This window comes from Sciurus carolinensis, chromosome 1 (genome assembly GCF_902686445.1).
Source record: "Sciurus carolinensis chromosome 1, mSciCar1.2, whole genome shotgun sequence".
Taxonomy (NCBI): Eukaryota; Metazoa; Chordata; class Mammalia; order Rodentia; family Sciuridae; genus Sciurus; species Sciurus carolinensis.
The window spans coordinates 814461-840399 of NC_062213.1; the positions used below are offsets into that span (position 1 = coordinate 814461).

General features: G+C 58.8%; 3 protein-coding genes across 5 annotated transcripts; all 3 read left to right on the plus strand.

Annotated features, from left to right (window-relative positions):
• The first annotated feature begins 703 nt into the window (after positions 1–703).
• On the plus strand, positions 704–12384 carry Tonsl (tonsoku like, DNA repair protein). Its single transcript, XM_047524501.1, is given in 27 exon segments — positions 704–809; positions 892–987; positions 1094–1204; positions 1207–1235; positions 1682–1865; positions 2091–2220; positions 2533–2704; positions 2790–2904; positions 3392–3537; positions 3617–3769; positions 4014–4139; positions 4278–4476; positions 5648–5730; positions 5821–5910; positions 6277–6349; positions 6434–6597; positions 6668–6791; positions 6919–7652; positions 7755–7831; positions 8197–8347; positions 8422–8500; positions 8883–9184; positions 9340–9511; positions 10082–10257; positions 10679–10752; positions 11244–11377; positions 12158–12384. Coding segments are annotated over 27 exon segments (4104 nt in total). The 5' UTR covers positions 704–784; the 3' UTR covers positions 12343–12384.
• A 189-nt stretch (positions 12385–12573) lies between these two features.
• On the plus strand, positions 12574–16591 carry Vps28 (VPS28 subunit of ESCRT-I). 2 transcript variants are annotated; one of them, XM_047556000.1, is made up of 10 exons: positions 12574–12635; positions 13475–13542; positions 14106–14134; positions 14254–14291; positions 14544–14633; positions 15256–15361; positions 15483–15584; positions 16021–16074; positions 16153–16244; positions 16327–16591. In XM_047556000.1, the coding sequence occupies exons 2-10, from the start codon at positions 13506–13508 to the stop codon at positions 16442–16444; spliced, it is 666 nt and encodes a 221-aa protein (XP_047411956.1). In that variant the 5' UTR covers positions 12574–12635; positions 13475–13505; the 3' UTR covers positions 16445–16591. The 2 variants fall into 2 exon arrangements, with proteins under 2 accessions (XP_047411956.1, XP_047411948.1); XM_047555992.1 differs by lacking the exon at positions 12574–12635 and adding an exon at positions 12682–12965.
• Positions 16592–19992: 3401 nt separating this feature from the next.
• Slc39a4 (solute carrier family 39 member 4) lies at positions 19993–25260 on the plus strand. Of its 2 annotated transcripts, XM_047558982.1 has the most exons (12): positions 19993–20595; positions 20994–21278; positions 21799–21994; positions 22086–22243; positions 22329–22500; positions 22772–22944; positions 23052–23207; positions 23318–23437; positions 23564–23618; positions 23729–23881; positions 24056–24243; positions 24324–25260. In XM_047558982.1, the coding sequence occupies exons 1-12, from the start codon at positions 20404–20406 to the stop codon at positions 24450–24452; spliced, it is 1977 nt and encodes a 658-aa protein (XP_047414938.1). In that variant the 5' UTR covers positions 19993–20403; the 3' UTR covers positions 24453–25260. The 2 variants fall into 2 exon arrangements, with proteins under 2 accessions (XP_047414938.1, XP_047414945.1); XM_047558989.1 differs by lacking the exon at positions 20994–21278 and having other exon boundaries at positions 19995–20595.
• Positions 25261–25939: the final 679 nt, after the last annotated feature.

Consider the following 25939-nt stretch of genomic DNA (forward strand, 5'->3'; position numbering starts at 1 on the left):
CGTGTCAGACCTTCCTAAAGTTGAGAAATCTGTGTTATAATGCTCCAAGCCTAGACCCTAACTCCCTCTTACTTCTTCACATTTTTAATGTGCCTTCACTGAATCTTGTAGTAATACAACCTGCATATATACCTAGGAAACAGTACTTGGTCATTTTGGAAAACACGTTTCCCTCTTCTTTCCTTCCCCAACGTCCCTGGGAGCTTGAGTTCCTTAATACGACTAGCTGTGTCTTCTGCATGCAGGCTGTTCCCTGGAGTATCCGTCCCCTTGATTAAGTTCACATGCCCAATTGCCCAAGTGTATTTTACCAAAATCACTTTTGTTTATTAGGACACTATGTCCCTTTTTAAAAGTTCCAAGTGTAAGGTGGTGTGTTTTGGTTTCAGGAGAACGGGGCGACGGTGCAACAGAACACCTGGGTGAAAGCAGGAGCCACAGCCCGGGAGAACACCCAAGGGGCTGCGGGCAAGGTCGCCCCTCCGCCTGGCCCCGCCCTTGGCGCGTGCCTGGTGACCAACGCTGGATGTACCGATCTGGTCAGAGCTCAGGGTACACGGACTACATCTCCCAAGATGCTCTGTGCCCGCGGCCGAAGGGCGGGCCTGGGCGGGACCTGGGCGGAGGCTGAAGGGACGGGGCTTGGACGAGACCTGCGCGGGTGGACGTCAGGGGTGGGGCCTTGGCGGGGCTTGCGCGTTGATCCGAGGGGGCCGGGCCTGGGGTGGAACCGCCGTGCTGCGCGGGAAGTCCGGGTCATCACGGTGGCTGTGGCGGCGAGAGCATGAGCCTGGAACGCGAACTTCGACGTGAGTCCCTTGGGGCCCAAGTACCGGGAGCAGGGGGCGGAGAGTTGGTCTCCACTCATCTCTCCGCCCTCCTTCCCGGCAGAGCTGAGCAAGGCCAAGGCCAAGGCCCAGAGGAGCGGGCAGCTGCACGAGGAGGCGGCCTTCTGCCATCAACTGGGGGAGCTGCTGGCCAGCCATGGTGAGCGCACGCGCGGGCAGGAGGCTGGGGACCTGACTCTTCTCGGCGGCAACCGGAGTGCCCGTAGCCCGCCTGGCCCGGTGACCCGCGCCGACCCCTTCCGCAGGCCGTTATGCTGAAGCCCTCGAGGAACACCAGCGGGAGCTGCGGCTCCTGGAGAGCGCCCTGGACACCCTCGGCTGCGCTGTGGCCCACCGCAAGATCGGAGAGCGACTGGCCGAATGGAGGATTATTCAGCTGCCCTGCAGGTGCACAGAGTGCAGCAGCCTGAGCTTCTGGGGCTGCTTTCTGAGGAGGGAGGCCCCCACTCAGGAGCCTTAAGCTAGAGGGACGTAGGCAGCCACACTCTGTGGCTTGCCAGGGACACATCCTGGTTCTGGGGTCAGAGTACCGCGGCCTTCCCTGCAACCAAGCAGTAGTGTGTTCCTGGCAACAGAAACTATTAAGGAAGTATTACTTCTTCTCAGTTTGTTGGGGAGGAGTGGGACCCACTTGTTGCTGGAGGTGGTGGCAACACCCCAGCCAACTTCTAGTCATCACAGACAGCCCCTGGCACCAAGCAGATGGGGCATGTGAGGATGGCACTGCAGGGGAGCAGGGGACTCTCCTGGGCAAGAGTGGCTTCCCCTGGGGTTGGGACTTATGGGTTTGCTTAAGATGAAATTAGCTCAGCTGCTTTCCCTCTCCACACCAGCACCAGTACCGTCACCTGGAGCTAGCAGGTTCCCTGTCCAATCACACTGAGCTGCAGAGGGCCTGGGCTACCATTGGCCGCACCCACTTGGACATCTATGACCACTGCCAGTCAAGGGATGACTTGCTGCAGGCACAGGCTGCCTTTGAGAAGAGCTTGGCTATTGTAGATGAGAAGCTGGAGGGTGGGTCCCTTCACCTGACCTCCATCTCCTGCCATCCAGGTCCTTCTTTTTCCAAGATTCCTGCATGACAGGCTATAGGGCCTATGCTGCCTGCCAGATTTAAGATGGTCTTTGTGCCCTTTATGCTGTGCCTGCAGCAGGACCTCTGCTCCCATGGTGGGGGGAGGGGCTTGAAACCCCATGTGGGGAGGAAGCAGCTCAGTATCTGGAGGGGGTATCTTCCAGGGACCCTGTCCCAACGAGAGCTGAGCGAGATGAGGACTCGACTCTACCTCAATCTGGGTCTCACTTTTGAGAGCCTGCAGCAGACAGCCCTGTGCAATGAGTACTTCAAGAAGAGCATCTTTCTCGCTGAGTGAGGCTCTAGCCTGACCCAGGAGGGTGTGGGTGGCCCCCAAGATCTTCCTGAGGGGGCGGTCTGGTTGGGCTGTTGATCTTCCATGAGCAGAAGGGCCTCTCATCTGTGCTGGAAGTTGGGGAGGAGCAGGTTCAGGCCCCAGGCACACAGCATGGCAGTGCTGTGGTCCATGTGGCATCAGTAGCCGTAACTAGCTTGGCAACCTTTGCACCTCAGGGGCATCTTAAGCACTTTGCTACCCTTTGTCCACTGTTCAAAAGTAGGGAAGGGTCCTGGGCATTCTGAGCACTTGTTCCCCACCCTCTGCAGGCAGAACCACCTCCACGAGGACCTGTTCCGTGCCCGCTACAACCTGGGTGCCATCCACTGGCGGGGAGGGCAGCACTCTCAGGCCATGCGCTGCTTGGAGGGGGCCCGCGAATGTGCACGTGCCATGAAGAAGCGGTTCCTGGAGAGCGAGTGCTGCATGATGGTCTCCCAGGTGCTGCCCTCACTACTCAGGGCTCAGCTTCCTCTGGATGGGCTTGGTCTTGGAGAGTCAGCACCTCACCTTCTTTGCTCCCTAGGTCCTCCAAGACCTGGGGGATTTTTTAGCTGCCAAACGTGCCCTGAAGAAGGCCTACAGGCTGGGTTCCCAGAAACCTGTGCAGAGAGCAGCTATCTGCCAAAATCTCAAGTATGGTGAGACTGGACAGGGACTTGAGAACGAACCCCAGAATGGTTGGGAGGGCTCTGGTCCTCTAGCAGAGGAGGCCTAAGTGTCTGTCAGCTTCACCTGGGCCTCTTGCAGCAAGAGGAATAGGTCCCTGTTGACTCAGACAAACCTTCACATTCATCTGAGCCTGTAGCACAGCATGTCAAAGGGTGTCCAAGGGGGACTAGCCAAGCCTTTATTCACAAGGCAGCATCTTCACAGACAAGCTGACCAGATGGGAAAGCAGGTGGCATGTGTGTGGCCCTGCATTGATCACAGTGATGGTCAGTTGTGATTGATAGCAATGAGCTCTTGCTCCAAGCCAGGCACTGCTACAGACTGTGAGCTTATTTGTTCTAATCTCAAGGGACCCACACAGTAGATTCTTCTGCCCTCTTATCCACTGATAAGTGGTAGGAGTGGGGTCGGGGTCCCATGCCATGCTGCCCCCTTGCATGAGACACTTTCTGGCAGTGCGAGCAGTGGTCAGGCTGCAGCAGCAGCTGGAGGATGCTGAGAGCAGTGACCCTCAGGGTGCCATGGCCATCTGCGAGCAGCTGGGGGACCTGTTCTCTAAGGCAGCTGACTTCTCCAAGGCCATTGAGGCTTACCAGAAGCAGGTGTGTGGCCCCTGCTAGGGTGGGCGGAAAGAGCCAGCAAGATGCAGAGTGGACATGACCTCACTATGCTCCTCTCCAGCTGCACTTTGCTGAGCAACTGAATAGACCAGACCTTGAGCTGGCCACCATCCATGTGTCCCTGGCCGCCACACGGGCAGACATGAAGGACTACCACCAGGCAGTGTACCATTATGAAGAGGAACTCAGACTGCGCAATGGCAATGCCCTGGAGGTGATATGTCCTGTCTCCTCAGTGTAGGCTTGTCCTCATGACTCTGCCTCAGACCCACCATCCTCCAGTGGGCATAGATGAGTGTCTCTCTGGATAGGACTTCCTTCTGAGGATTGTCAAACTCCATTATTTGGAGATGGGGGAGAACCAATGCAGATATTCCTGTTGTATGTGGGCAGCTGGGGAAGCCAATCTATGAATGTGGTGGGCAGCAGGCACCAACCTCATCTTTCGTCCACTCCAGGAGGCTAATACCTGGTTCAACATTGCACTGTCCCGCGAGGAGGCTGGTGATACATATGAGCTGCTGGCCCCATGCTTCCAGAAGGCTCTTGGCTGTGCCCAACAGGCCCAGCAGCCCCAGCTGCAGGTACATGAGCCTGCACTGCCTTTACTGGGTCCCCAGGAAGCCCAGCTTCCTTTCAGCCTGCCTGTCCCTCTTGTCCCATACCCCCATCTCCCCTGCTCCACCCCCAACCTTGAGCAAGATGTCCTCTTTGTTACTCAGAAGCAGGTATTGCAGCACCTCCACACTGTACAGCTGAGGCTACAGCCCCAAGAAGCCCCTGGCACCAAAACCAGACTAGAGGAGCTGAGTGTGGCTGAAGACCTGGTGGAAGAGGAGGAGGAGGAGGAGGAGGAGGAGGTGGAGGAGGTGGTGGCTCGTGAGGCCCTGGAGGGCAGCGAGCTGGAGCTCTCAGAGAGTGGTGAGGGGTGTGACTGCGGCTGGCCTTGTCCCTGACCCCTGCTCTAGACTGGTTCCTGGGCTGGGGCTGTGCCTGCACAGAACTTGCTCAGGACTCAGCAGCAGGCAGGCAGCCCTGGCTTCTGTGGAGCTGAACAGAGAAGGCTGGCAGCTGCAAGGAGGCTCTGCAGGGCAGAGCCTGGGGAGATGGCCCAGTAGAGCCTGCTGTGCACATCCAGGCAGGGCGAGGTATGGTGCACGAAGAGGACCTTGGTGCTCCATGCCAGAGCCAAGCACATTCCTGGACCCCTCCAGAGGCTGGTGTGGTCGGCTGTGCTGAGGGTGGATGTGAAGGACCTGCTGGAACAGGTCTTAGACTAAAGTTACAGCTGTGGGGTTAGAGTGAGAGGTCCGGGGCTGAGAGTAGGGTCGGTGGGAGGTAGGGAGCTGATTTCTGACTGTAGGGTGGGTAGAGGGAAGCCTGGCTGTGAGTTTTGGAGCACAGGGTCCTGAAAGGCTGAGACTTGAAAACTGAGGGGCCTCTAGGACCTCAAGGTGAGTCACCCAGCAGCCGTGGGAAGTTGGGCCGGCCTTAGAGGAAAGGCAGGTTGGATGTTGCTGGTGTGTGGGTGGTGCGGGAAGAGGTGACCCAGGACTGAAACTTCAGGGAGCATCATTCAGCAGGTGGACACATGGAGGCTAGTGTAGGAAGAGTGTGTAGAAAGGCAGAGGCAGCTGGAAAGAGCAGAGGGGGTGATACTCAAGTATCATCAGGAGCAGGAGTGAGTGGGAAGCTGAGGACAGGCACCTGGCCTGACAAAGGTATTTCCCAGGAGAGAGGATAGGGGTGGAGGTAGGGTATCTCCCAACAGCAGGTCTGGGAGGGAGGCTGGTCTATAGAATAGGACCTGTTGGCAGGGGTGAAAGGCCAGCACATGGTGGGTTGGGTGGCAGCTCCACTGAGGGAGGGGTGCATCCCCTGTGGACAGGAATAGTAGGGCCTTGGCAGGGCGAGGGGTGGATCAGGAGCAAGCTTTGACCCCACCTGGCTGAAGAGCTCTCAGGGCCCACCAATCTGAATTGTGCTCTCCTTCTTGTGGCCACTGCTGCCCCAGAGGTCAGAGGAGCCTGGGCAGGGCAGGGGTTTCTCCTGCTGGCTTCTCACAGGCTCACAGTTCGCACAACTATTCCAGAGGATGATGCTGACAGCCTGGCCTGGCAGCTGGAGGAGGATGAGGAGCTTCAGGGCCGTCTGGGCCGGCGGAAGGTGAACAGGGTAAGGACCACATGTCCCAGTCCCGCCTGTCCCGGCAGCACCACCTGCTGCTCACAATTCTGCCCCGAGTTGGGGCTGCTCTGCCCACAGTGGAACCGACGCAACGACGTGGGGGAGACCCTGCTGCACCGAGCCTGCATCGAGGGCCATCTGCGCCGTGTCCAGGACCTTGTGAGGCAGGTAGGCTGTCACCCCACAGACTGCTGGGCCCTGGCTTCATTGTGGAGGAGCTGTGGGCTCATCTTCCTCGTATTTAAAATGGGTCCTGAGACGCCAAGCAAAATCTGGGCTGGCCTGGCCAGGATGGGGACGGATTACAGACCAAAACCCTGGTGCCCTCCCTCCCACCTCAGATCCTCCAGCCAGGCACTGTGCCTGCCCCAGGTCACAGGGCAGCTTAGAGGCTGGAGGTGCGCTGTGGCTATTCAGCCAGCCTTATGGGGCAGAGGTGCTGCCCTCAATGAAGAGACCTCCACAGTGGAGGAGAGGGCCAGAGCTAGGCTGCAGAGCACACTGGGCCAAGCTCCTTTCTGTCCTTGGTCACAGGGCCACCCCCTGAACCCTCGGGACTACTGTGGCTGGACACCTCTACATGAAGCCTGCAACTATGGGCACCTGGGTGAGCAGGGGACAGGCAGGGCCAGTGCACAACATGGGGTGTGGGGAGCAGACACTGGAGCTGGGCTCATGTCCCCACCTACAGAGATTGTCTGCTTCCTGTTGGACCATGGGGCTGCAGTGGATGATCCAGGTGGCCAGGGATGCGAGGGTATCACCCCTCTACATGATGCCCTTAACTGTGGCCACTTTGAGGTGGCTGAGCTACTTATTGAGCGAGGGGCATCTGTCACTGTCCGAACCAGGAAGGTGAGCTGAGGGAGTTGGGGGAGTGGGGAGAGGGGCTGCTCTGTCCCCTGCTCAGCTGGGTGCCACACAGGGCCACAGCCCATTGGAGACGCTGCAGCAGTGGGTGAAGCTATACCACAGGGACCTGGACCTTGAGACGCGACAGAAGGCAGCAGCCATGGAGAGGCGACTCCGGGCAGCTTCTTCAGGCTCAGGCAAGTGGGGACCTCTGCATCTGTGGACATCACCCCAGCTCTGGGCCCTACTCTAAAGGGACACTCTAGCATAGATGGCAGAGACAGAGTCCAGTACCTGTCTCACAATGCATTCTTCCTCCTACAGCCTCCCCAACCTCCTGGACCATCCCAAGTAACCACCTGTTTGACCCTGAGACCTCTCCTCCCTCCAGCCTCTGCCCAGAACCCCCTTGGCCCACCCCTAGACCCTCAGAGGCCTCTCCAGCCTATGCCAGGGTTTCCCCACAACAGGCCAGGCCTCGAAGGAGCAGGCACAGGTTGGCCAGTAGCAGCAGCTCGGAGGGTGAGGACAGCGTCGGGCCCCACAGGTCATCCCAGAAGAGGCCAAGGCACTTTGCTCCAGCACAGCAGGATGAGGCCAGGACAGCTGGCCCTGCCAGCAGCAGGGAGGCAGCTGCAGTGAGCACTGGTCAGACAGCCTACCAGGCAGCCATCCGAAGTGTGGGCAGTGCCCAGAGCCGCAGCCTGGGGCAGAGCCCTCGGGACCCAAGTGAAGCCCTTGGACCCCAGGCAGCTCTCATTCCTGAGGAGGAATACCTGGCTGGGGACTGGCTGGAGCTGGACACACCCTTGCCCCACAGCCGCCCATCCCGCCTGCCCCGACCCCAGGGCAGTGGGGACAGCAACAGACCCAGTGCCTCAGCGCCAGGCAATGAAGAACACCCTGCCAGGCCCCGGACCTGGGCCAGGCAGAGCAGCCAGGCCTGTCTCGAGAGTTGGAGCACACCAGACAGAGCTGGAGACGGCAGCTTGGCTGCAGAGCTCCCAGAGAAGCCCAGTGGGCCCAGTGGGGAAAGCCCTGCAACAGGCCAGCCCTTGGTGGGTGACAAGCTGGCAGCAGAGCTAGCTCCCCAGCTTGGGTGGGTGGCGACGAAGGCCTCTGTCTTTCCTGACTGCCCTGTCCCCTGCCTCTCCTGCCAGGGTCTAGTGCAACCTCTTCCCATCCGGATTCGAGTTCAAGTTCAGGATAACCTTTTCCTTGTCCCTGTCCCACACAGGTATGGTGGCATCTACCCTCTCCCAATACCAGCCCCTCTGCCCACCATGTAGCCCCTTGCCTGAGCCCTCAGTGGCAGCAGAGTACACAGTTCCCTTATGTGCATGTCAGGGTGGGATTTGATGACTTTGCCTTGATGGCTTGCCCCTGTTGTGCCCCAGGGTGCCTGCGTGGAGGTGGCCTGGGCAGTCCTATAGCCCCTAGGAATGGCCAGAGGAGCAGGTAGCATGCCAGGCTACAGGGACCAGAGGTTGCTGTTGAGAGGAAGGGATGGGAAGGCCACCTGGAGAAAGAGCTGTAGGCCTTAGCAGGGTTGACAGGGCTTGGGGAATCTCCTGGGTGCAGCATTCTACCCTCCCCCAACAGTGAGGTCCACTCTGTGGCCTGGCTGGCTGACCAGGCTGCCCAGCGCTACTACCAGACCTGTGGGCTACTACCCAGACTCACCCTACGGAAGGAGGGAGCTTTGCTGGCCCCACAGGACTCCATCTCTGATGTGCTGCAGAGCAACGATGAGGTAGCCAGCAGGGCCATGGGCGCAGTCCACCCTCACGGGCTGTCTCCAGGCCACTCACCAACAGTGCTCTTCAGGTGTTGGCTGAAGTGACTTCATGGGACCTGCCCCCCTTGACTGACCGCTACCGCAGGGCCTGCCAGAGCCTGGGACAAGGTGAGGGCCCTAAGAGCCTGGCTGGGGCAAAGACTGCGTAGAGGTGGTAGGCACACAGTCCACACCTTCCAGTTGCCACTCCCAGTTCTGTGGTGCCCTCGTCCCAACCTAACCCCTTACACTCACCTGTGGGTGACAGGTGGGGGCAGACCGCACTGCACTTAGGGAGGGAGCTGCCAGGAAGCTTGTTGGATGGGAGATGTGAGTTGGGATGGGGGATGGGAGGTGTGAGAGTGACCCACTTGTGCAGGGGCTCACACACTGAATCCCAGGCTTATGGGAATGGGCTCAGCTTTAACTCCTGGGGCTGCCTGGTTTGTCCATAGAACTCAGAGGACACAGTGTGGGCTCTGGCCCTGCTAACCCCATGTCTCCCTCCCAGGGGAGCACCAGCAGGTGCTGCAGGCCATGGAGCACCAGGGCTCAAGCACCTCCTTCAGCGCCTGCTCCCTGGCCCTGAGCCAGGCCCAGCTCACACCCTTGCTTCGGGCCCTCAAGCTACACACAGCACTCCGGGAACTGCACCTGGCAGGGAATCGACTGGGGGATGGATGTGCTAATGAGCTGCTGGCTGCCCTGAGCACCATGCCCAGCCTGGTCCTCCTTGATCTCTCCTCTAATCACCTCGGCCAAGAAAGTCTGCGCCAACTTGCTGGGGGCCCTCAAGGCCAGGCCACCTTGCAGGTAGGGGCCTGGGGGGAGCAGGCCAGCAGGTCCAGTAACAGGCTACAACAGCTGGGAGAGCTGGCCTGTACCCAACCTGGAGCAAGGAAACTAGACCCGAGGGGACTGGGCCCATGGGCATCAGGGAGCTCAGTGCCCACACATGTCTTCCACAGAAATTGGAGGAGCTGGACTTAAGCATGAACCCTCTGGGGGACAGTTGTGGCCAGGCCTTGGCTTCCCTCCTACGGGCCTGCCCCTTACTCAGCACTCTGCATCTAAAGGCCTGTGGCTTTGGTTCCACCTTATTCCTGAGCCACCAGGCAGCCCTGGGCAGTGCCTTCCAAGGTAAGCTGACTAGGCACGTCTAGTCCCTGAGCCCAGGTGTTGAGGGATTAAGGGACCTTGAGTATGAGGGCCCTGAGATGTCAAGCCTGACTTCTTCAAGAGGAGGCAACACCTGAGCAACAGGTGGACATTTGGGTGCTGCACCAATCTGGGCTGTGCTCCCAGACCCCCACCCCCAGCACACTACAGGCAGGGTCCCAGGCAGGCCATTTCTGCCCCATCTCTGCTAGAGACTTCTGCATGCCTTAGTTCTGCTCATGGCAACAGGCTGAGAGCAGAGCCACCCAGGGAGCCCTGGGACAGGTGCTATGTTAGGCAGCAGTGGTAGGAGTTCCCCGGATGCCCCCAGACATGCTAGCCCAGGGCCCATCTCCAACAGCCAGGGACTGTGGGGTAGGGAAGTTGGGCTCAGGAGATCTTGGGCAAGAGCCTTTGCCACTAGACCTCAGTTTCCCCGCAAAATTAAAGGAGAACAGCCTCTCCAAAGATTGTTCTGGACCCAGAATTCAGGGTGGGAGATGTATAGGGTGGGTTGCTACCTGGGGCCTACAAATTCTGGTCCTGATGCAGATGCTGAGCACCTGAAGACCCTGTCCTTGTCTTACAACGCTCTGGGTGCCCTTGCCCTGGCCAGGGCCCTGCAAAGCCTGCCCACCCGTACACTTTTGCACCTAGAACTTGGCTCTGTGGCAAACAGCAAGAGCGACATGGGCCTCATGGAGCCCATTGTCAGGTACCTGGCCAAGGTATGAGATGGGAAAGGAGATGCCAACATGAGACCTCAGATACCAAAGGGCCCCATAGCTGCGGCCCTTGGGAGGTTGGAGGGGTTGGTTTGGGGCAAACAGATGCAGGACACCTGTACAGATGCTTGTCTCAGGTTATGAATTCCTGGCCACCAGGAAGGACATCTGGGATTTGGGGTGGCCTCTTCACCCCAAAAAGGTCCCAAGGAGCCTACCAAGCCCTTGTGCTCTCTCCCAGGGGCTTTTCCAGCTGGGGCTGGGGCTTGTGGTTTTCACATCACAAGGTGCCAAGCATGACTCAGACCAGGAAGAAGAATTTCCTTCTCTAAGTTGGGGGGCTTCCTGCGTGTAGGGGCCTCTGCTGGGAGGGAGGGAGAACCAGTGCCCACTGGCTTGGCTCCCTCCCTGTGCTTGTGCTCAGGAAGACTGTGCTCTGGTCCACCTCACCCTGTCTGCAAATTACCTGGGTGACACAGCTGTGAGAGAACTGAGCAGGTGATTGATACCCCTGCCCTGTTCCCCGAGGGGGGGGGGGGGTGGCTCGACCTGAGAGCCTGGGATCCCAGTTACTCTGACATCCACCCTGTCTCCAGGGCTGGCCCTGGCAAGCATGCTGCTCTCCTAAAGTTTTTTTTTATTATCATACTCTGGTGACTCTTGAGAGCTTTCCCTCTAGTGTGGCATTTCTTGGCACCCTTTGTGCATCAGTCCATGCAAGGGCTACCACTCTATGCCCCTGGAGATCTGGCTAGCTCTAAGGGGAGTGTCAAGAGGTGCCCAAGTTTGGCAGTTCTGCCGAGCTGGCCACTGCAGTCCTGACCTTGGTAGTGCTGCTAACCATTGAGTGCCTGCCCAGCTATGTTGGGCCACAGTCTGTTGGGACTGACCTGTGAATCCCAGAGCTAGGGTTTGTGGGGCATCTTTCCCTAGAGATCCAGTGAGAACTTCCATGGAAGCTAATCCCTACACTTCTCACATTGTCTCAGGTGTCTCCCTCTCTGCCCCTCGCTTATCTCTCTGGACCTGTCTGCCAACCCTGAAATCAGTTGTGCCAGCCTGCAGGAGCTCCTATCTGCCCTCCAGCAGCGGCCCGAAGGCCTCCATTTCCTTGGCCTGTCAGGTGAGGGCTAGGTATGGTGGTCACCTCTGCCACACTTTCAGGCTCAGTTACCTTCTAAGAGAACAGCATGGTGAGAGGCAGTGTGAGGTATGACAGGAAAGGAGCAGGGGAGCCTGAGGTCTCTGCTGTGCCCCACCCAGCCTGACCCTCAAGTATAGACCATGACAGAAAGGCCCCTCATCCACAGGGATCTCCTCATTCTTGATGGCAGGAAGAGGAAACCCAGGGTCAAGGTTCACCACCACCATGGGACCCTCTCACATCCTGGTAGGGGCTGCTTGGACTCTGTCCAGGCTGTGACAATGTAGTTTGTTCTGCCACACCAGGGCAGCCCCAACATGTGTTCTCTGAAGGACCACTTCAGGAGAGGAGCATTTGGTGAACTGGCTGACCAGCAGCCTGGCATCCCTAACTGAAGCCTGGGCAGAGTGGCAGGCTTTGCCCTTCAGTGGACATAGGCTTGTGCCTAAGGGAGTCCCTGAGTTCTTCCTGAGCTTCACTTCCTGCTTCCACCCTGGGTTGCTGGTACCTGCACCTTCACCCAGATTCTAAGCTTCTCCAGATTCTAAGTCTACTGGGCTTTCTGGCCAGAGGACCAAGCCCTGGCAGCTCAGTGTCCTGAGCCCTCAGGCCCACGACATACAGATCTGCAAGTAACCTGTTAAATTCATTTTATGGGTGGGCGGGTCAAAGTGTAGGTATGCTGCAGGGATGGGAGGAAGTCCACCAGTGGGCCCATCTCGCTTCTTCCCACGGTGAAGCAGGGCTTTTGCCCTCCAGGCTGCGCTGTCCAGGGCCCCCTGAGTCCGGGTCTCTGGGACAAGATCACCGTGCAGCTGCGGGAGCTCCAACTATGCAGCAGAGGCCTGTGCGCCGAGGACCGCGATGCCCTGCACCAGCGGCTGCAGGGTCCCAGTTCATGCACTCTGACTCGGGGCCCCCAGCTCTTCTTCCGGCGCCTCTAACCCTGCCCACCTCCCGCTCGAAAACCTCAATAAAAAGTCGCTACTGCCTTCGTCGTGTGGCTTCCTGGCAGGAGGGTGGGCGGTGTGAGGTGGGATTCGCTTTGCCCCATCCGCATCCCCCAGGAGGTCCCGCACGGAAAAGGGGTCGTGGGGGCGTGGCCGAGGCCAGCCACGCGCCGAGCGCAGGCGGGAGGGCTGAGCGCCGAGCTGCCGATCGGGTCGTTCCGGCAGGCGCAGGCGCGGGAGAGCGCCCCGCCCCGGCGCCATCTCCGGGAGCGGCTGAGCGCGCCCAGGTACTCGTGGCGGCGGCGGCGGCGGGACGGGACGGGACGGGCCTGGGCGGTGGGCGGCGGGCGGCGCGCCTGGTCTGGGCTCTGCTGGCCGGGAGGACCTGACTCCGCTTTCCTCGGGGGCTCCGGGTCGTGTTCGCGGGCTCCCCCGCGCTGTGTTCGAGGAGCCCGGCGGGAGCTGGAGGACGCGGTTCCATCCCGCCAGCGAACTGGACGCTGCTCCGGGAACCGCGCGCCAGGCTGGCGACCCCCTACGACTCCGCCCGCACCCGCCCACCAGGCCCCTGCGTCGTGGTTTCCCACTGTCATGGTTCCCCTAGGCCAAAATCGGGGGTCTCATTTTTAAGTCCTTATTTTTTCCACCCTGTTTCAAATCCTTCGGTGGGACCCAGCCATCGGCCCCAACCTCCCTACTAGGCAGGACCCTCCCAGGGGTCCTATTTCCAAACAGCCCCTACCTGGCAGGGAGCCTTGCGACGAGCTTGCCTTTAGCCCTCCAGTAGTTCCTGCCATATTATAGATAAAACCCTCTCTCCATCCTGCTTCCCTAGGACACCCTAGGCTCAGAAAACCCAGCCCCCAGCTTGTCTTTTCCTCAAAGGACGTTCCCTCTGACGGGTTGCTTTAGGGTGCTCTTGTCTGCGCAAAATGCTGTGTTCCAACAACTGCTCGTTTCCACCTGTCGCAGAGTAGCTCCGCCACACCGCCCTGCCCATCACTCAGTGCCTGCCGCCTCTCTTCCTCTGACAACCCATGGGCTCTGTGTACTGATTGTTGTGGGAGGCTGGTGGGGAAGCTCTTGGTCAGGGCCTTCTTGAATTGTTGCTGGATGTACTCCTCAGGTCTCACTCTGTGGCTGACCGAGCCTGCAGGATGTTTCACGGGATCCCAGCCACTCCGGGCATGGGAGGTGAGTGCCTGCACTAGCAGAATAGGAAGGGCCCAGGCTTTCCCTGTGGCAGGGGCTGATGGGAAGGTTTAGGGGAGGGAGTCAGAAAGTTACCAACCTCCCTCCATCCTTCATACTGCCTTGGAGGTGGCCAGAGGTAAACAGTAAGGGCCCCAAGAACTCCAGGCAGAGCTAGCCTGGTCCTGCTCAGCACAGAGATGATGAGCTTCATTGTGCTCAGAGCCTCAGCTCTGAGGATCCTGAGCATCCTGAGGATTCCTGCATCCAGCCCAAGTTGTGAGGTGTGTGACAAGCCTTATTTGCACTACACTGTGGTGTTGCAAGCAAGGTGTGGTTCTCCCTGTTGTACAGTGGGTAGCTGGGCCTACCACAGCCACTCAGAGCCAGTATCCTACTCACTAATCAGGGGTGAAGATGGAACCCCCATCCTTAAGCTCCCCCTGAGCTCTTTGGGATACAGCACAGGAGAAGCCTCTGGGAAGGAACTGAAATGGGGCTGAGATCAGCCTGCCCTGGGCTCACCCTGTGGCGAGCTTGCCAACTCTCTGCCTACTCTGTTGCAGCCCCTGGGAACAAGCCAGAGCTGTATGAGGTGAGTGTCAGGTGCCCTCCTGGCCAATGTTGGCCCATAGCAAACAGCTGTGTGAACCCTCTTGGGCCCTGGAGCCACCAGGTGCAGCTGGCTGACACGTTACCTACTCTTTCCAACAGGAAGTGAAGTTGTACAAGAATGCCCGGGAGAGAGAGAAGTAAGTCAAGCATCCAGGCTGCCCCCCGCATGTACCTGTGCCCATCCCAGCCTCTGGGGAGTAGCCTCTCCCAAAGCCACCACCACACTAGTGGTAGGGGAGGAAAACATGGGGTCAGGCCAGGTAGACAATTTCCAAGGAACAGTACCAGGGATGGGGTGAGAGGTGGGCTGACAGATCCACCACAGCTGTGTCCCCATGTGGGAGGCTTCCCTGCCTCGGGGCCATGGCCTGATGGACAGATTGTCTCAGGTATGACAACATGGCAGAGCTGTTTGCAGTAGTGAAGACAATGCAGGCACTGGAAAAAGCATACATCAAGGACTGCGTCACCCCCAACGAGTGAGCAAACCGCCACCCTCAGATGTCCAAAGGGTACCCCGCATTGGAAGCCTTGCAGAGGGACTCCGTGGGCAGCAGGAACAGTGGTCTGGGACCTCGCTTCTGTAGGGCCTTCAGCACCGTGGGGGTGCTCCTGGGTGCTAGGTGGCCTCAGTGCTGTTTCAACCAGGGAAAACCTGCCTGGGTGCAGAAGTATCTAGTGAAGGACAGGCATATAATATGTATGCCCCGGCCCTGCCTGCCAGGTATGGGTGGCCTCATTCAGGCGGGTTGGGGATGTTCAGTTAGAGGCAGTGCTGCTCAGTCCTGGCACCCAGTGTGGACATGGGGGTTTTGTTCAGTGAGGTAATCAACCCAGCCATTAGCCCCCCAGGACCATAGTGGGTATCTGGGCCTCTGCCCAGTGTGAGCCTTATTCTCTGTGGCCATCATATTTTGGCCTCTGCTCTCCCCTAGAATTCTCATCTTCTACAGGCTTGATGGCAAGCCTCAGCCCTCAACATCCAGTCTCTGACTCCATCACCTGGTCCTCTATGAGAGTCACTGTGTCTGAACCGTTAGGGGAAAGCAGGGTGAGCAGGGGCTTGTTTCAGGTGTGGGCAGCAGCTGGCCCTTTCACTAGGTACACTGCAGCCTGCTCTCGGCTCCTGGTCCAGTACAAAGCTGCCTTCCGGCAGGTTCAAGGCTCAGAAATCAGTTCCATTGATGAATTCTGCCGCAAGTTCCGCGTGAGTGAGCCAGTCCCTCCACCACAGGAAGGGTGCAGTTGGGGTCAGGGGGGGATGAGGCCATGGCCTGCATAGGGCCTGCCACTCTGCAAGACCCAGCACCCACATCTGCTCTCCTCAGCTGGACTGCCCGCTCGCCATGGAGAGGGTCAAGGAGGACAGGCCCATCACCATCAAGGACGACAAGGGCAACCTCAATCGCTGTATTGCCGATGTTGTCTCAGTAAGCCCAGCCTCCTGGGAGAGCGGGAGGGCTTGCTGCAGCCCACCACTGAAACAGAGTCCCAAGGGCCTCTGCTGAGCAGCACGCCGGGAGCCCCCAAGGCGCACCTGTGGCTGCCCATAGGCTCCTGTGAGGAGGAAGGCACAGGGTCCACTCTGGCAGGGTGCTGGCCTGGGAAGGTTGTGTGGCAGTGCGCCCCAAGTTCCCACACAGCTCTCCTTGCAGCCAGGAGACCCTCTAGGAGGGTCCTGCATATAGTGCCCCAGGCAGGAAGGAGCCCCAGAACTTCAGGATTAGGTGTGGTGAGGAGCCTTGAGGTGGGAGAGGCAGAAAGGCTTGGCCATGGACCTGGCCCTGCAGGGGAACCAGGCCCATAGCTGCCAGAAACCTCCCCACACCAAGCTGGTCTGCGAAACCTCCTGCATGCCCCCCCCAGCTCTTCATCACAGTCATGGACAAACTGCGCCTAGAGATCCGTGCCATGGATGAGGTAAAAGAGTTGGGCGGGGAAGAGGGGCGGGGGTGGGGGGAGGCAGGGGTGGGGTGCCAGCCCCTCACCTGTCTGCAGATCCAGCCCGACCTGCGGGAGCTGATGGAGACCATGCACCGCATGAGCCACCTGCCCCCAGACTTCGAGGGCCGCCAAACAGTCAACCAATGGTGAGTGTCACTCTTGGGCAGGCAGAGTCCCCAAGGTGCCATCGTAACCCCGTTGCCCACACCCCACTCACTCCACTTCCAGGCTACAGACCCTGAGTGGCATGTCAGCATCCGACGAGCTCGATGACTCCCAGGTGCGTCAGATGCTCTTCGATCTGGAGTCTGCCTACAACGCCTTTAACCGCTTCTTGCACGCCTGAACCGCGGCGTGGCCTGTGGGGATGTGGATGCTTCCTAGGAGACAGTTCCTCGCTCCCTCTGGCGGTAGCCACCCTGGATATCTTCATGAGACTTGTGTCCATGGTGTCAGGACTCTCCCCCAATAAAGATGCCGTCCTTACGCCTTCTGTGGGTACTCCTCTGGGCCTGTCTGGCCTCATCTGTCTATCCTAAACTTCTGGTAGGGTCCTGCAGCCGTTGCTCCAAACCAGCATGGTGGCTTGTCCCTGTCACTGCCGCTTTGCACACCGTCTGTTTCATGCAGGGGCACTGTCCTCCCCAGTGGGCCCTGCTTGGCACAGAGAGGTCTGGGTGAACCTCTACTGCTCCTGCTTTGGGAATGGACCTGCCGTGCCATCCTCCCCACTCCGCCCCTGAGAGCTCCCAGCAGCTGGGGCTGGATGAAAACTACCAACCACAGGCTGCCGGAGCTGCCCTACCAGTCTCTTGGCATTCGTTGTGAACCTGCCTCATGTCAGAGATCACTGTCCTGGCCAAGTATGGTGGCACAGGCCGGTAATCCCAGCTACTAGGAAGGATGAGGTAGGAGGGTCGCAAATTTGAGGCTAGCTTGAGCAACTTATGTGTGACCCTGTCTCAGAATAGAAAAGCCTGGGAATGCATTTCAGTGGTAAAGCACCCTGGGTTCAATCCCTGGCATGAAAAAAAAGGAAAAGTATGCTCGCCTAGGGAAAAGCAGTAAGCCACGGGACCAAGAGAGGCATGCTTAATGCTGCAAATGGCATGAGGATGCTGGCAGCATTTTGTGGCTGGGGAACAGCTTTTTTGGGGGGAGGGGTACCAGGAATTGAACTCGGGGGCACTTGACCACTGAGCCGCACCCCCAGCCCTATTTTGTATTTTATTTAGAGACAGGGTCTCACTGAGTTTCTGAAGCCGACTGACTGGTTGGTTGGTTGTTTTTTTAATTTTTGGGGTTTTTTTTTTGTTTTGTTTTGTTTTTAGTTATGGATGGACACAATGCCTTTATTTTATTTTTTTAAAGTGGCACAGGATTGAATCTGGTGACTCACACGTGTTAGGCAAGCGCTCTACCACTGAGCCACAACCCGGCTGCTGCGATCTTCCTGCCTCAGTCTCTGGAGCCCCTGGGATTATGGTAGTGTGCCACCTGGCCTGGTGCGAACAGCCTCTTGATACCACTGCGCTTAAGGCCTGCAGTTGTTCAGAGGGACCAATGGCCAGGGAATGTTGCTTTGATCTGTTTTCTTTTTTTATGATAAAATGTAACATTTGTCATTGTAACCACTGGAGTGCAGCCACTTTCAAGTGCATCAGTCCTGATCTTAATGAGCGTCCTCACTGTCCACCTACAGAACTCATCATCTTCCCAAGGTGAACCTCAGCACCAAGGAATCACCAGCTCCCAGCCCTGGCACCCTCTCCCTCCTCTCTGTATTTGAGCACTCTGGTCCCCTTGTGTAGTGGAATTCAGTGTTTGTCCTTTTGTGAATGGCGGTATTTCAACACAACGTCCTCTGGGGCCCCTATGCTGCAGCCTGAGATGGGAATCCCTCCCAGAAGGCTGCAGACTGCTCCGATGTGCATGTGTTACTCATCCCTCCACAGGTACTCCGTAGCCTCCACCTCCTGCCGTCTTGCCTAATGCAGCTGTGACAGGCTATGGTTTTGGTTTTTGCTTTTTGACTGTATTGGGGATTGAACGCAGGGCCGCGCACACACACTAAGCAAGCCCTCTACTGTTGAGCTGCATCCTCTCCCAGCATTTTGCTTTTATGATGGGTGCAGACGCATTGAGCATCTAGATGATGGGGTGACGCAGAGGATCCAGGGTGCTGGAGAGGGTGCAACACCCAGGAGACCGACCCTACTGGGGGTGAGCTACCCATCTGGTGTGGGTGGCAGAAGAGCAGGGAGCTGAGGATGCTCTGTGGCAGCTCTTAGACTAGGCAAGTGGGCATGGGGAGAGGGGGAGGGCACCAGAAATGGAACTGAGGCCCTTTGGGGGAGGCCAGCCTTGCACTGACTTTTGAGGGTTCAGACGGGTTTGGCCCCTGGGTACAGAGGTCAGATCTGGATTGCCAGGCCCAGATCTTTGCCCAGAGGCTGACAGCGTGAGCAGTGTGTGGTGTGTAGCCAGAGGCCATTTCAAGCCAGCCTGGTCCTGCAGCCAGCCCAGTGGCCACAGGCAGAAGAAAACCTCCGTTTTGGGCCATGGCTGTGTGGGGTTGCCCTTTTTGGCATTCCAGGCAGCCCCTCCCTGACCCTGCCCTAGCTCTCACTTAGGGACAGGCAGAAGAGTCACCAGACCCCAGGGCCCAGGACATCCAGCCTGACGGCACCCTGCCCTGCCCTGCCCTGCCCTGCAAGACTAGGGAACACAGTCCTAGGGCATCAGGCTCCCATTCACCAGCCCAGCCACACCCTGCAGGGCTCAGTCAGGGCTTGGCTGAACCCAGAGGGAGGGGTTGACAGTGCCCTGTAGGCCCAGTCCAGAAGGCAGGGCTGCCCTAGGCCTGGGGGGAGTCCAAGCTCCCTGGAGTCCAGCCCTTCCCCCAGACTGCCACAAAGTAAAGATAAGGCCCTGGGGTCAAAGGCTGGAGAGGAAGCCAACAGGGAGGAGCACCACTGGGAACCACAGCCCTCCCCCAACCCTTACCAGCCCCAGAGCTCCAGACCCTTCTTGGCCCTCCTCCAGCCTTTGTTGCCAAAAGCTCTGTCCCCCATGCCAATCCAACAATGGACACAATTTGGAGAAAAATGAAAAAGGTTTATTGCTTTGCTAGCAAAGGAGAAGCACAGGGCACTCCTGTCCCAGGGGCTGTGATTCTGCCCACCAGCGGGAACAGGGGCTGTTAAAGAGGCAACCCAAAGGCCACGTTCCCGTGCTCTCTGTTGGAGTAGTATTCACTGGTTAACTCGGGAGACAGGCATTTCTGAGGTCTTCTGCTGCCATCCCCAAAGGCTGGATTCCTTCCTGTGGTGGGTGTGCACTCAGGGACAGATAAGTCTGCCTCCATGGGGAAGAAAGGTAAGCCTGTTCCCCTGAGGTTAGGGAGGAGCAGGGAGAGAGGAAGAAAAAGAGCATGTCTGTTTAAAAATAAGTCACCAAAAATAAATAGATAATCTAAATATATTAATAATAATTTAATATAAATTTATTATTTATTATATATAAATAATAAAAATAAGTCGCAGTGGCTGAGCAGCCAGGGCTGCGTTCAGAGCCAAAAGTGAACCACTGAACCACCGAACCACCATTACACCCTGACACCAAGAGCCCTGCCAGGTGGTAGCCAAGGTCAAGAGCCTGTCTTCCCTTCCTGTTTGTCTGCTGGAGCTTTGGCCATTTCCTGGGGATTTTCCCTGGAGGACTTGGGGTGGGGAACATGACTCAGCAAGTACCTTTGTGGCTCCTTACACAGCAGCCCATCCCAGGCCCAGAGGCCAAAGCCCCACCCTCAACTGGGGCCACAGGCTTGGGGGGCTGGGAAGGCGCCAGGGCAGGTGTGTGCGTAGGGGCTCTGAGGTGCACGTGTGGAGGAGGACAGGTACATCCTGTGGCATTCAGGCCCCTCTGCTGCAGGAGCATAAGCTTGAGGGCAACCTCCAGAGACAGGGCAGGAGGGGATGCTTGGAGCCCTGGGAGAGTAGAGGGGTGGCCCTGCACCACAGCTCTGGGTGAGGCAGGCAGGGGAGGGATGCTGAGGCCACTCACCCAGGGGAAGGAGCCCGGCCCTCACTCCACAACAGGCAGCGGCTCTGCGCCTTGCTGACAGGGAGGACCTGCCACTGGAATGGTTAACCCAGGAACCTCCAGCAACCAATCACAGAGCCCTACAGGAAATACCTGGGAGAGGTCCTGGGGCTGGGGCCAGACATTAGAGCCCAAGCCCAGTCTGGCCCCAGCAGCCCACAGCTGGCCCAGACACACAGCACCGGACACTCAGGACCCAGCATGGTGTTCCTAGCCCAGCTCACACCAGGGCTGCTGTTGGCCATGACGATGGCAACAGCGGTGATGGCCCAGCCTGCCAGCTTGCTGAGCCTGCTCACCTCAGGCCAGGGCACTCTGGATAAAGAGGAGCTGAGCAGCCTATTAAATACGCTGATGGACCGTGTGCACTGTACCAGCGGGCCGTGTGGAAAGGTAACAGCCCCACCCGATGGGTCCCCCAGCCCCGGCCCCTTCCTGCCCGCTCCACCCTGCAGCCTGCTGCCAGCAGCCAAAGGAGCTGGGCAAACTCCAGGAGGCGGGCCAGTGGCCGAGCCGAGCCTCTCCTCCCCTGCTGGGGGCTGCCAGACCTGCCCTCCCCAGCACACAGAGCTCCACTTCTTTCCCAGGGCGTCAAGCTGGCAATGGCTTCAGGAGGAAACTACCCAGAGATGGGGGTCTGACTGGTGGGGACCTCTGGGTGTGCTAGCCAAGTGAGGAGCAAGAACAGGCTAGGGTGTGAGAAAGGCTGTGGGGCCCATCCTGGCCAGGGCCTGCCTCTGCCCTCTCTGGTGGGCACAACCCAGCCCCTGCCCACCTGTTTGTGCCCACAGTGCCTGTCCGTGGAGGATGCCTTGGCCCTGGGCAGGCCTGACAAGCTGGGGCTTGTCCCAGGACCAGTCCTGGAGTCCAGGTACATCGCCCGCCTCAGTGCCGCCGCAGCTCTCTATCTTAGCAATCCACAGGGCACATGTGCAGACATCCAGGCTGGTCGCTGGGCCTCCCGTGCTGACCACTTCCTGGTCCTGCTGGAGAGTCCTGAGGCCATGACCCAGGGCCTAAATCAGCTGCTGCAAAAGATCAAGGCCCAGGCTGCTGGCCAGCCTGCTGGGGAAGAGGTGAGGGCCCATGTGGGCTGACCGAGAAGTAGGGTGAGGAGGGGCCAGAGCACAGGAGGGGGGCCATGTAAGGGGTCAGTCCTGACTGCAGCAGGGGAAACATCCCATTCAACGCCTTCCAGGCTTTGGGGCCAACTTGAGAGGCTAGAGTGGGGCTGGGGGCTCTCACATAGCACTGACCACTGACTGGGGCAGGGAGTGCCAGAGCCAGGAGATGGAGTGGGTTGTGGGGTTACTCAGAGATGGGAGGCCAGGAATGCTCTTGTGCCCCCAAGAAGGCCAGAGAGCAGACTAGGGGTCTGGACTCGCTGGAACAGGGCAGGCTGGGCTGAGGCCTCAAGGAGGAACTGAGGCTAGCCAGGTCACAGGTGAGAAGAAAAAGTGGATCTGATTCCAGGAAGTGCATCAGGCTGGTAGGTGCAGACCCTGGGGGTTAGTGGGAGACACATCCAGCAGGCAAAGGCAGACCTGGAGTCTAGAAATTCACTGAGGGTGGGACTGAGGCCCATCTCTTCCCCAGACATGTGTAGATGTCCCTCAGCTGCTGGAGGAGGCAGCGGGGGCAGGAGCTCCTCAAAGCCCGGGCCCTGTCCTGGCCGCCCTGCTGGACCACACCAGGAATGGGTCCTGCTTCCATGCCCTGCCAAGCCCTCAGTACTTTGTGGACTTCGTGTTCCGGCAGCACAGCAGTGAAGCTCTCAACCTCACACTGGCTGGTGAGACAGGCTGAGACCCCCAGGCTCCATGTCCCTGGGAAGGACAGCCCGGAGCCCACAGACTGTGCACTGCCTCCATCCTTCCTGACAGAGCTGGAAGCTTTGATGAAGCTCCTGGGAGTGGGTGGAGAGGCCCACAGTGACCACGACCACACTGACCATGATGAGCACAGTCAACTGGACAGGGAGGCCAACAGCTGGGACCCTGTTCCCCTTAACCCCAACAGCAACTCCAGTGTATGGGACACGGTAAGCCACCTGCAGTCTTAGGGGAATCGGGGTCCCGTGGGTATGCTCAAGCCCCTGATCCCTATGCCGCATAACCTGCCCACAGGTATGCCTGAGTGCCAGGGAGGTGATGGCTGTTTATGGACTGTCTGAGCAGACTGGGGTGAGCCCTGAGGCCTGGACCAAGCTGAGCCCCGCCCTGCTCCAGCAGCAGCTGAGCGGGGCCTGCAGCTCCCAGGCAAGGTCACCAGCCCGGGACCAGCTCAGCCAGGCAGAGAGTGAGTGCCCAAGCCCCCAGCGGGGCCTACCCAGCTCTGCCCCAGGGTGCTGGCCTCAGGAGCGGAACCCACAGAAGGAGGAGAGAGTGGTCACTGAAAATGGGAGGCAGGCAGGCTGGGGGCCTGCAAAGGGGCTGCAGTTAGACTGTGAGGTAGGAGGGCCAGTGTACACAGAGGCCTCCACTGACTGCGGGCAGTCCTGGTGAACTCCTGCTAATTCCCCGGCTGGGCTTGGGAAGCAGGGGGCTCTCAGTGTGGTCTCACCCCCTAGGGTATCTGTATGGCTCCCTGGCCACACTGCTCATCTGCCTCTGTGCTGTGTTTGGCCTCCTGCTGCTGACCTGTGCCAGCTGCAGCTCAGCCACCCACTATGTCATGCAGACCTTCCTGAGCATGGCTGTGGGTGCACTCACTGGTGATGCCCTCCTGCACCTGATGCCCAAGGTCTGTGGTCACCCACTGCCAGAGCCCCACTTCCTTTCCCTCCCTCCCCAGCCCTCCCCTTCACCCCTGTGGGCCCTAAAGCTCCCAGCCCACCTCCTGCTCCCCAGGTGCTGGGGCTGCACTCCCACAATGGAGAGGTCCACACCCACATGGAGGAGGGCCTTGGCCCACAGCCCACCTGGCGCCTACTGGCCGTCCTGGCAGGCCTCTACATCTTCTTCCTGTTTGAGAGCCTCTTCAACCTCCTGCTGCCCAGGGACCAGGTCAGGCTGGTGGGGATGTGTGTGTGTGTGTGTGTGTGTGTGTGTGCACCCCGGGGCGAGTGCAGGCATGCGACTGGGACTTGAAGGTCAGTGACCCGCCTTCCCCACAGGACCCAGAGAAGGACGGGCATTGTAGCCATGGTGGCCACAGCCACGGAGTGTCCCTGCAGCTGGCACCCAGCGAGCTCCGGCAGCCCAAGCAGCCCCACGAGGGATCTCGGGCAGATCTGGTGAGTGGCCCACTCCCCACCCACGCAGAGCCTGGTCCAGGAGAACCACCGGCCTGTGACCCATCCCCACACCGAGGCGCGCACCCCTTCTCCCCCGCAGCTGGGGCTCACTCTCGCTCCTCCCAGGTGGCAGAGGAGAGCCCAGAGCTGCTAAACCCAGAGCCCCGGAGGCTGCGCCCAGGTGAGCTCCGGGGAGGAGTGGAGGGGAGGCGCGGAGGGCTGTGGACCTGCGGGCGGTGGACGGGAGGGGCAGGGCAGGCCTACGAGGACCCACGCCCACTGCGCCCGCAGAGCTGAGGCTGCTGCCCTACCTGATCACCCTGGGCGACGCCGTGCACAACTTCGCTGATGGACTGGCCGTGGGCGCGGCCTTCGCGTCCTCCTGGAAGACCGGGCTGGCCACCTCGCTGGCGGTGTTCTGCCACGAGGTCCCTCACGAGCTGGGTGAGCGCCCGGGATGGGGCCGCTCCCGGGGGCGAGGATACCCGGCGGGGCGTGGCCTCCGAGCGTGGGTGGGACATTGGTGGCCTTCCCGGTGGTGAGGGTGGCTACTGGGAGCAGGAGTGGGTCGGTCCTGGTGGGGGAGCTGGGCCAGCTCTTGATGGACCCTCCCCACAGGGGACTTCGCGGCCCTGCTGCACGCGGGGCTGTCGGTGCGACGTGCGCTGCTGCTGAACCTGGCCTCGGCGCTCACGGCCTTCGCCGGCCTCTACGTGGCGCTCGCAGTCGGAGTCGGCGAGGAGAGCGAGTCCTGGATCCTGGCAGTAGCCACAGGCCTCTTCCTCTACGTGGCGCTCTGTGACATGGTTAGGGGGACGGCCCAGAGCCTGGGTGGAGAGCTGAGTAGGTGCCCAAGCTGACCGCTAACCCAGCGCCACCTCCTCAGCTCCCGGCCATGCTGAACTTGCGGGACCAGCGGCCCTGGCTCCTATTCCTGCTGCACAACGTGGGCCTGCTGGGCGGCTGGACCGTCCTGCTGCTGCTGTCACTGTATGAGGACAATATCACCCTCTAAAAATCCTGCCCGAGTCTACGGCCCTTGACTCTGCCTCCAGGTCCTCAGGAGTCCTCAGCCCTTGGATGGACCCAGTAACCAGAGAAGCCCTGGCCTTTGAGAGTCCCCTCCCCCTTCCCAGTGTCCTAGCCGCGATTTCAATAAAGACAGCCTTACCCTCGAAGCCCTGCAGTTCTCTCCTGGCCCAGAGAAAACAGTTAGCTTGAAGAAAGTCCAACCTGCAGCCACTAGTTGAGAGCTGCTCTTGGATTCCTCCAGGGAGCCAGCCCTTCTCTGTGTGAGACACCACCTGGAGAACCAGGTCAAAGAAATTACCCAGGGTGTGTGGGCTGCAGGGGGACCCTATTCCCAATCAAAACCAGCATCACCAGTGGTGCTTCACACAAGAGGCCTTATTTCTCTCTAACATGGAAGCAGTCCCAGAGGTAATCAGACCAGAGTATGACAGCTCACAGTCCCTGGGGCTGCCCCACTGTCCTTCCAGGAAGTGTCCACCCTGAGTCCCTTGCAGCTGTCTCCTTGGACTTAACACCACCTATCATAGACTGGGTGCTTAACACTACAGAAATGTGTTCTCCCACGGTTCTGGAAGCCAAAAGTCCAAAGGCAGGGTGCCAGCAAGGCGACAGTCCCTCCCAACACCCAGGGAAGGATCTGCTCCATGAGCCTTTCCTGACTTCTGGTAGCTTCATGTGCTCCTCAGCTTGTCACAGCACAACTCAAATCTGTTTTCATGTGAACATGACACTCTTGCATATCTTTTCTCTGCTTATAAGGACATCTGCCTTAATCCAGTATGACCTCATCTTAAGTAATTCCATCTGTAATGATTCTTTTTCCCAATAAAATCACATTCTGAGGTGGAGGTTAGGGTTTCAACATATCTTTTTGGTGGACACCATTCAATCCACAATACCCCTCATGGTCCAAAGCTGCCAGGGCTTTAGTCATGATAGGCACTCTCCAGGTAAAAGAAATGGGACAGGAGAAAAGAGCAAAGAGATAAGAGGTCCAAGGGCATAAGATCCAGTCTGTCATTCACTTGGTATCACAGTTCCACAAACAGGACAGCCAGAGGTTTATCTCAAGTTCTACAGGTTCACCTGTGCTGGAGGGGGAAGACACTGCCTTCAGGGACCAATGCAAACTGGGCAGGAAGGGCCATGTCTGAGAGCTCCTTGAGTTGACACAGTTCCCAGGAATGGTGGGGGACAAAGAAGCCATGTGCTCCAGCCAACTCTGAGACACTGATTCTTACCTCAGCATGCCGAAACTGGGGTTAAACCCAAAGGTGCTTTACTACTGAGTCACATCCCCAGCCCTTTTTTATATTTTATTTAGAGACAGGGTCTCACTGAGTTGCTAAGTTGCTGAGGCTGGCTTTAAATTCACAATTCTCCTGCCTCAGTCTCCCAAACTGCTTGGATTACAGGTATGTGCCACAGCACCTGGCCTCAGCAAAGATTTTTCAAGAAACTTCACCAATC